The sequence below is a fragment of the Limulus polyphemus genome, unplaced genomic scaffold, assembly GCF_000517525.1.
Source record: "Limulus polyphemus unplaced genomic scaffold, Limulus_polyphemus-2.1.2 Scaffold230, whole genome shotgun sequence".
NCBI classification, from domain to species: Eukaryota; Metazoa; Arthropoda; class Merostomata; order Xiphosura; family Limulidae; genus Limulus; species Limulus polyphemus.
In genome coordinates, this window is record NW_013665840.1 from 484919 (window position 1) to 494712 (window position 9794).

Here is a 9794-nt window from a genome sequence, read left to right on the forward strand (position 1 = left end):
TCAATAATACTTCTGACTGCAGATCGATTACTCACTGTCTACACACACATTACACTCCCCTCTTTTATATACCAGCCTACCCTATCTAGTAAATACTAGAGCATTCGCCAAAGTACAGGATAATTCTAGAAAGTAGAGAGCGTGAGAATCACATGATCTCGATGACGCAACAATATTATAATGAGTAATTTACATTAAATTTCATACTTATTGGAGGAGTAGTAAATAAATTATAGAAGAGGGGAGGCCTAGAGAAAAAAATGTCATATTTCACACACTAGGGAAATTCCAGATTTTTCTAATATTGCCTTATAAAATTAAGAATTTAAACTTATATAATATTAATATATGAATTATTAGCTACAATTTTATGCTATACTAATTGGTATAACATGAACAAAAAGTAGTTTAATTAAATTTTGAATGTATTCACTAAAAAACCCATGACATGCACAGTAAAAGATGCCTGTGGCGAGAAAGTTAAACAAACATGAAACTCATTGCACTGGCATTATTTTTTCTGTTTATTAATTTTAGTCATTTATTTAATAGAATTCTTTAATCAGTGACTTTTGTAACTTCCTTTTAGACAGCAACGTGTTTGAGTGTTAATGCATTTGTCAATTGTATGGTGACAGAATTAATCACCGATTCCTCAAAAATTTGTAAACCATTTTCATCTGAGTAGTTTGCTGAAATGTTAAGTGATAGTGACTTGGATATATTCAATTTGCTGGTTATGTATACAATGAATAAAAGCAGACATAATAAACATTTGTGTTGTAAAATAATCCTAAAGCTTCATTATTGCTCATAAATTGCTGTATTTAATTAATTTAAGCAAACTAGTGGCTAACAAATCCACGCTAATACTGTTTTTACAAATCCTCAAAATATGATATCCAACTGTAAAACCTAATATAATAGGGTAGTAGGATACATATGCCATGGTAAATCTATAAATATGGTATAATAGTGCATGCTTTTAATCCAAGATTGGATAAGTTATCTTATTAAGGAATCATAAGTTTCAGCTTGTTGAGAGCCTTTTTGTACATGCATATATTGGTCTACGGAAGGGAGGGATCACATATAACTATCCTTCCCTAAGATCTGTGGCATCCCTGACATTCCCCAGGCCAGGGATGCAAAATATAAAATCTACTGATTTTCCAATTTTCTTGACTCGTGGAAACCAAGTTTAATATGATACCTTCTGAAGTTACCAACATGCCAGATTAATGTAACCCCTTCTGGAGTTAACAACATGGCAGAGAAACGTAACCTTTTGTGAAGTTACTGACATGACAAACTAATGTAACCTCTTCTGGAGTTAACAAAATGGCAGACTAACATAACCTTTTGTGAAGTTACCAACATGAAAAACTAATGTAACTCCTTGTGTAGGTTACAGCATGGCAGACTAACCTAATCTTTTGTGAAGTTACTAACATGACAAACTTAGGTAACTCATTCTGGAGTTACCAACATGGCAGACTGGCAATCTTTTGTGAAGTAACTAACAAGAAATATTTATGCAACCACTTCTGGAGTTATTGACATGGCAGACTAACACAACCTTTTGTGAAGTTACAAACATGACAAACTTATGTAACCCCTTCTGGAGTTAAAACATGGCTGACTAACAACCTTTTTGTGATGTAACCAACACAACAAACTTATGTAATCCCTTCTGGAGGTACCAACATGGCAGACTAATAACCTTTGTGAAATAACCAACATGGGAGACTAACATAACCTTTTTTTAGGTTACTAACATGATAAACTAATGTAACCCCTTCTGGAGTTTAGAACATGGCAGACTAACATAACCTTTTTTTAGGTTACTAACATGATAAACTAATGTAACCCCTTCTGGAGTTTAGAACATGGCAGACTAACATAACTATTTCTTAGGTTACTAATGTGATAAAATATTGTTCACTTCAGAAGGAGTTACATTAGTTTAACACTATATGGTAAGCCCATAAGCAGCAAAAGATATTTTTTATAAACAGTCAGTAAAAGAAAAAGAAGACCCCTGTTTGTCTGTATGCCAGTAAATACAAAACTGTAAAGTTTGCAACCTTGCCAAGATGAGAGAGAAGTGTAATACCTTTTTGAAGTTATCAACATGAGAGAGTTTCAAGACAACTTTCTAAAGTAACACAGTAACTTCACCATGGCAAACAACTGTCTGTTTGAAGAATGTTGCACAAAGCTACACATGGACTATCTACAAACAACCCTTCCTAACTGTGGTTTGACAGACTATAGGGAGGGCAGCTAGACAACATCACTCCTTACCAAATCTTGGGAGGCACTTTACTAATGAAAAGTGGGATTGATTCTCATATTATAACCCTCCCACAGATGAAAGGACAAACATGTTCAGTGATGGGAGCTGAACCCATGACCTACAGATTGTGAGTTGAGTGCCATAACTACCAAACCCATGATAAACACATGTAAGCCCTTCAAATGTTATGAACGTGGTAGAGTAGCATGACACCTTTCTGAAGTTATCAAAATTAAAAACTTATGTAACCCTTTCTGGAGTTACAAACATGAAAGAGTTATTGTGAGATTTTTCTGAAGTTATCAAAATGCACAGAGTAAGGCAACACTTTTCTGAAGAAATTAACATATCTTCATACATTCTTCTAAAACTTTCTTATACAGGTTGAAAAACTGATAAAATGACACTTGTATTGAAGTTACACAAAGTCACATTAGCATTATTGTGTTCAAACTGTTTTGACTTTCTTCATAGAAGGCTGAGTGCTCAATTATAATATAACATATAACATAATATTTAGGGACAACAAGAGACCATTTGGTCCATCTAGGCTGTCCCATCCTTTAAACTAAACTAAAACTATTAAAATAAAGACAACCTCAAAGCCAGTCCTTATCATTTATATATTTATCAAGCTTTCTCTTAAACTCATTTAAATTTACTGCCTTCATAAGATCTGAAGGCAACCCATTCCAAAGGCCAACTATCTTGTTAGAAAAATAAAACTGTCTTAGCTGAATATGGCTCCTACCCTGAAAAAATTTATATTTGTGTCCTCTAGTCCTATCATTCTCACCATTACGTATGAAAAAAAGATGATGCATCAACACTATCTATTCCTTTAACAACCTTAAACACTTCAATCAGATCTCCTCTAACTCTTCTTTTTTCAAGAGAAAACAATTTCAGAGATTTTAACCCATCCTCGTATGACAACCTTTCCATTCTATATACCATTGTAGTAGCCGTCCTCTGAACCCTTTTCAACAATTCAATGCTCTTCCTAAGGTAAAGAGCCCAAGATTGAACACAATACTCCAAATGCAGAATAACCGGTGACCTATACAATGAAATTATAACCTCTTTGGATTTGTATTCAGTATTTCTGTAGATACAACCTAAAATCTTATTTGCCCATTATGCCCAGAAAAAATTAGAAAATTAACAAATACTTAATTTTTTTTTTCATTTGGTATCATGTTGAAATCAACTTAAAATTAAAAATGTAATTCATTTTTTTATGAATATAATTAAATAAATAAAACTTTTTATTAAGTAAATTATAACTCTGAAGTATTAAAAAAAATGTGTGGAAGGATAATGTCAAAGTTAGTTTCTATATTTCAAATTCAATGAAGAATGTTCCTTCAGGGTAGGATGCATCCATCTAGTCACCATGTACCATTGAAACATGCACCAAGTTTTCAAATATTCATTTTATTTAAGAAACACACTATGACTTGTAGCACAAAAAAACTATAGGTCATTGTTTTATATTTCTAAATTTCTTTCAGTACTTTAATGTATTAAGTAAGTGCATTTCCGTGAACCTTCTACCTATGGGTAGGTAAAAAGTGCACATGTCACAAACTTTTACAGGGTTACATTGAAAACTTAATTAAACAATTTACATACAAAACGATATATACAAATGAATTTGGCAATAAAATGTATTTGATAAATCAAATTTTAATAACATAAGTTTTAAGTTCTTAACCATATAAGAAAATTTAAAAAAAAATCCTTAATCTCCCCTAGTATGAGAATTGTGACATTTGTTCTTTAGCTCTTCTCTAATTTAACTGCCATTTCTCCCTGAAGTATGGAGCTTAACATAAATTACTCATTATAATATAAATATTACTAAGCAATTTCTAATTTTCATAGCCTTCAATCTTCTTTGTCTATGGAGACATAAACTAGAAAATCAAACCAACTTGCCATGCCCACTTGCCACATCCTCTCTTTCACAAATTGCCAATAGTTTTCTCTGACTTTTTATATAATATCACTTATAACCAATACAAAGATAAAGTTTTAACCTATCAAATAATGATGTATTATATTACATTTGTTTAGTACAGAATATTGTCTATTTTATATTGGGAAGCTTATGGAATTATTCTAAGGTTCTTTTGTGCTAGAAAGCCAGTTAAATTACAATAGTTATAGGACATTATTTTCTTTGTGTGTGTTATCATTCTGTGTTCTTAAATGCATTATTTAAGTAAATAAAAAATGAATTAATGTTCAAGTACCTTCAGTATAAAAAAGTAGACTTAAATTGACTGCAATTGACAGCAAAAAAACAAGAGGTCAGAGGTAAGTACTATATTTCTTGTTTTCCATGTATATTTTTCATTTATCGTCATAAAAGTGACCAAAATGTAAAACTTGGAAACATATTATGTTAGACTGGGTAAGGTAATAAATAATAATTCTCCACGAGATATGCTTGTGAGCAGCTTATTCAATACGGTAACCTGAGCTATGCATTCGCAGAGTGATTTACAATTTGTATGGCAGAATTATTAGTTAGACATGGTTCAAAAGGCAATAAAACAATAAAGTTAACTATAAACAGATGTAAACTGTTATGAGCCTTAAGCTATTTAGGGTAAACAAATGTAGTTTCCTGTTACAATTTGCAGTCATTCTAGAAGGAAAAAAAAGGATAATTTAGATTTATTTGAATTTTGTTTATGGTGGATACAAGGTTGGTCAAATCGACCAAGTCCATACATAGTTAGGGTAGAGAAAATAACATAAAATAGAAATTTCAACTGAAAAAAACATTTGATATTTATTTAGGAGGTTATGCAAGTGAAATTTGAATTTTTTCAAATACATGTCTCATATCAAAAGTTATAGTATGGAAACTCTGATGGTTACTTTGGGTTAACAAGGTCAGTGTAATCCACCAACCTTGTGTAAAACGAGTTAATATTATTGCAAAATTCAGAGTTTTAATATCTCAAAAAGAGAGAGTCATTACCATTTGTGTCTTTGGAGCGTTCATACTCCAATCGATTAATAATCCTATTTTTCTGGTTCTCAAATTCTAGTCTTCTCTTGTCCCTTTCTTGAGTTGCTCGCAACTCTCTTTCTTCATATTGCCTGCATGAGAATAAACTTTTAAAACTACATAACTTTCTACATACAAAATTTTAATGAATTACATTTCCACTGCTGACACACACAAATACAAAACAAAAACAAATCTGCTGAGGCTTTTGTCTAAAAATAAATCTCAGCAAAATACAATGATTGACAACAAAAAATTTTGATATATTTGTTATTCTTTACATTTTTACTTGAACACAAAATTTATACTCGTTTTACCTTATATTTTCTACTCCAATAGTGTGACAGAAGTCAGCAAAGACTCGGTCTTCTACTGTGTTCATGGCTTCCTTCACTTCAGCAATTTGAACTTCTCTTTCTTTCATTCTCCACTCTACAGACTGAATCTTGGGCTACTCAACAATTAATCAAACAATCAACATAAGTTTTCTATTGCAATTTGTAGTTCAAAATGTTGTTCAAAGTACAAAGAAAAATATTTAAAATAAAAAGTTTATATATTTTTGATGTTACAATAATTTGGTGTTCACAAATAAACTTATGTACTAAGAAATATATTTTTAAACAGACACATACTTTAACAATATAATATTAATTATGATGCCAACGTCTCTTCTAAGCTGGCAAAGCATGATTATAATTACTTATACTTGTCATAAGACATTAGTATTAGGCTTATTATGTTTTAAAGCTATATTATTTATTCAATCCCTTAGGGTTTTTAAAGAACAAGAGTGTATAATAATAGTTCATCCACACTATGTATGTTATATCCATTCTGAAGACATGTTTCACTCAAAATAAAGCTCATTATGTCAGCTGGGATACAGATTGAATCTTGGACTGTTCAATAATTAATCAACCAATCAATATGTAACTTAATGTGTTTTTCTAAACAGAAAATTATTAGATGCGAGGCCTGATGAGCTCTATATTGAGCAAAATGTGTCATCGACAGTTGCCATTGCAGATATAGTGTGATTGAATGACTTCCAAAAAATACTCAAAACTAGAGCACTTTCAAATGGTTCACTATTCAAAAGTACTTGAATTTTGGGTATTTTGTGAAATTCATTGCAACATTTATAGGTGATCCTGTGCTAACCCATCTATTAAAATAGTGTGGTTGAAATACTATTATACACTCTTTTTTTTCTTGAAAAACCCTAAGGGACTGAATAAAGAATGTAGTGTTAAAAAATAGGCCTAATATCAATGTTTTATGACTAGTTTAATTAATTATAAAATTACATTTACTTGTATATTCAAATCATTTCCTATTACTGTCAAAAATTAATATTTAAAATCAAAAACTTAAAATATGTAATTCAAAAGAAATGCTTACATCAAACTTTTCCATCTCTTTCTCAAGTACAGAAATTTCTTTTTGCAGGTTTGATATAACACGTTTTTCCTGCAGATAAAGAAAACTCCATCCTGAATTTAGATACTGATCAGGGTTTTAGCTTCAGATATTTATGAAGTAAAGCACATAATTTATAAATATTATGCATAGGAAATGCTTGAGAAATGCATATTAAGAAATACATGTAATTTATGCAAAACTTAATGGCTACGTTTCTTCAAAAGAAAACAAAGCTACTTTCTAACAGAAGGCTTAACACAGCAAGAATTTAGGTTATAATATGTTGTTCATATATAATATACTGAATGAAGTCAGTGTCACCCTCCTTCGCTTTACCTTTCTCCCACAGTCAACCAAATATGTGCAAACAATGACTACTGACAATCTGTTTGAACAACCCAAAGGAAAGGGGGGTGTTTGTAAATGGTATAGTATGAATTCTTATTTGTAGTTTCCTCTTGCATTGGAACTCTTACATGTTGATTTGGACACGTGACTGGATGATTTGTCTTGATAAAGTCCAACCTTATTGGTATCTAACTTGTACAAAAATTATATTTTATTGTGGCATAGTGATGTTCAGATCTTGGACATGTCCCTTGATAAAGCTAAACCTTACTACAAAATGCTAAGATTTCATATTTTGAAAACCTCTATAACTACAGAATAGGGAGACTTTGAGTCAGAATGTGTTACTATGTAACCAAGACATGTAACTCTAGAAGCGGTATCTTCTGAAAACCTGGAAGTAGATCCAGGGTACACCTACACCCTCAATGGAGACAGGGGAGTGGCATGGCTGTAGTTAGCTATAAGGCACCAAGGTTTGAACCTTGTTTAAAGTTTTAAATTAAATATAATGTACTATTTGATTTTACACTCATATGGAATAAATACACAATATGTAAGGCTGATCCTATGTTATTGTCAGTGTTTGGAAGTTTTCACTCTAGCTACGGCCATGGGAATGTGATGGGGTTTGCTTTGCCTCCCTAACCAAAACTGAGTTTAAGCATTTTTCTGAGACCAAAAAATGTATACCTCATCTTTTCCATCTTTCACAGTCACATTTTTCTCTAACCAGTCCCACCAAAACTTGTTCTTAACTGATTGGACAAGTTCCTTCAGTACTGATTTTGTGCTGTCAACAACAGTCATTTTGATTACTTTTTCCAAACATTTTGATTATTAGAATATGCATGACTAGCTGCTTCATAATAAAATACAAAAATCAGATGCTGCTCTACATCTCAATGAAATTTATGTGCTTTGTTGATTGTATCTAGTCTTGATATTTTATGTCTGTGGATAATTATGTAGTTTTTAAAAGAAGAAGAACTTGGTATTTTAATCATTTAGGGGGAAATTTTTATGACCATTGAAAATATTCATTTTTATCCATGAATTAATGTTTCTCAGAATGTTTTTAAGATTTCTGGTTTTATGCATGGGCAAAATAAGGAAATCAAAAGAACTGTGGAAAAGTTGCATATCTGTGTAACCCTTCCAGAACAGATAAATTTTAGACAACATCTGCACTTGCAAATCATCAATAGTGTCTGCAATAAGACCAGAGTTTTTAACCTGCATAGTAACAGGCTACAGGGATAGTGAGGAGAAGGGTGATTGGATATGCAATTTATTACCATAGATCATGAAAAACTTTGTATTCAGTACATTGAAATCAATGGATATAATAATAATAACAGTTAACTTTATTATATAAGTCAGATTCAAAAAACATTAAATACCACATTTGTTTGCAGACATATTTTCAACAAAATCCTCTAAAGAGTTAGTCCATACTGTAAACAAGAGACACCTTATGAGCTGTTAAATACTGTTTTAAAGATAGTTTAACTATCAGATACAGATATGCATCACTTTGATGCACCCGTTATATGGTTTGTATTATTGCACTGAGGAAAATAACTACTAAATGAAACAGTTTGAAACTTCAGAAGAATTTTCTCCTGGAAATGTAGTGTCTGCAAATAAAATCTCTTTTTTTTTGTTACATATGATATTTGTATGAATTTGCAGCTTTGAAAATTCCAAAAAATTTCATTGTTATATATTATTTCCTTAAAAAGTAATTAAAAACGTTTACATTTGTTGCAGATTTCAATTACTGATTTTTATGTCTTTCTACACTCTTGTGAAATTGTAAAATTTCTTATACAGTTTTATTTTATAAAACTGTAAATTTTAAATTTTAAGTGTCTGGATTTTAAAAAAACTGCACACAGTCAGTGTTTATGACCACTGTGCCTACAATAAAATAAGTATTTTTAGCATACAAATATTATAATCAAGCCAATTTTTTAAAATTGTAAATCAGAAATTTCATTTAATACATATAATAAGTGTTAATCCATTTTGTATCAATATATATGTATATGTTATTATACAATTCTTCTTGAAGATTTTCTTTTGTCCAGTCAAGCAGTTACTTAGGCTGATAAGGCCTCTTGTAAACATGGTTTAACAAACATTGACCTAGTTGGTGAAATAAAGCTTAATGAGGCCAAGTGCAATGAAGTAAAAATGATAAAGCAATCTTTCCAGAAGCTTAATAAAGATCAGGACTGTAACTGTGGAATAAGTTGCTTACAAGTATCTTTTCTTCTAGCAACATATCATCAAGCTAGGGTTATATTACTTTGTTCCAAACTCTAAGCAAATCATTACTGCAACAGTTTTAAAGAACAGAAAAGTAGTTTTTATTGCATATTCAGATTACAAGACTATCGCTTCCCAAAGCTGATCTTTAAGATACAGGCAATTACATACACCATGACATCCAAGGTAATGGAACAGTGATTTGCTAATATGGATAAAAATATGCTTGTACTATAGTAACAAGGTCAAATTAACACTATCTTGTTTAAAAATATTCATATTTCCTCCTAGGGTGCTATGAGTGCTGTCTTATGCTCAGAAAAAATTCAGGAAATTCATATCTGAACATGGAAAATCAACCTAAAGTCAAAATTAGCAATATTCATGTTGTTATGTATCTGTTTGTTTGTATAATTTCCTTGT

The 9794-nt window shown here is 31.0% G+C and overlaps 1 protein-coding gene across 7 annotated transcripts in view; it reads right to left on the bottom strand.

The window, feature by feature from the left end:
- Positions 1–9794, bottom strand: part of LOC106478602 (structural maintenance of chromosomes protein 1A-like) — a 160082-nt gene that overhangs the window by 59317 nt on the left and 90971 nt on the right. For 6 of the 7 annotated variants that reach the window (XM_022382210.1, XM_013939157.2, XM_022382212.1 and 3 more), the window contains 3 exons: positions 6729–6797; positions 5642–5775; positions 5295–5416 (listed from right to left, as the gene is read on the bottom strand). In XM_022382210.1, the coding sequence (XP_022237918.1) occupies positions 5295–5416; positions 5642–5775; positions 6729–6797 (325 nt within the window). The remainder of the gene's footprint in view (positions 1–5294; positions 5417–5641; positions 5776–6728; positions 6798–9794) is intronic. The other variant, XM_022382209.1, reaches the window with a different exon arrangement.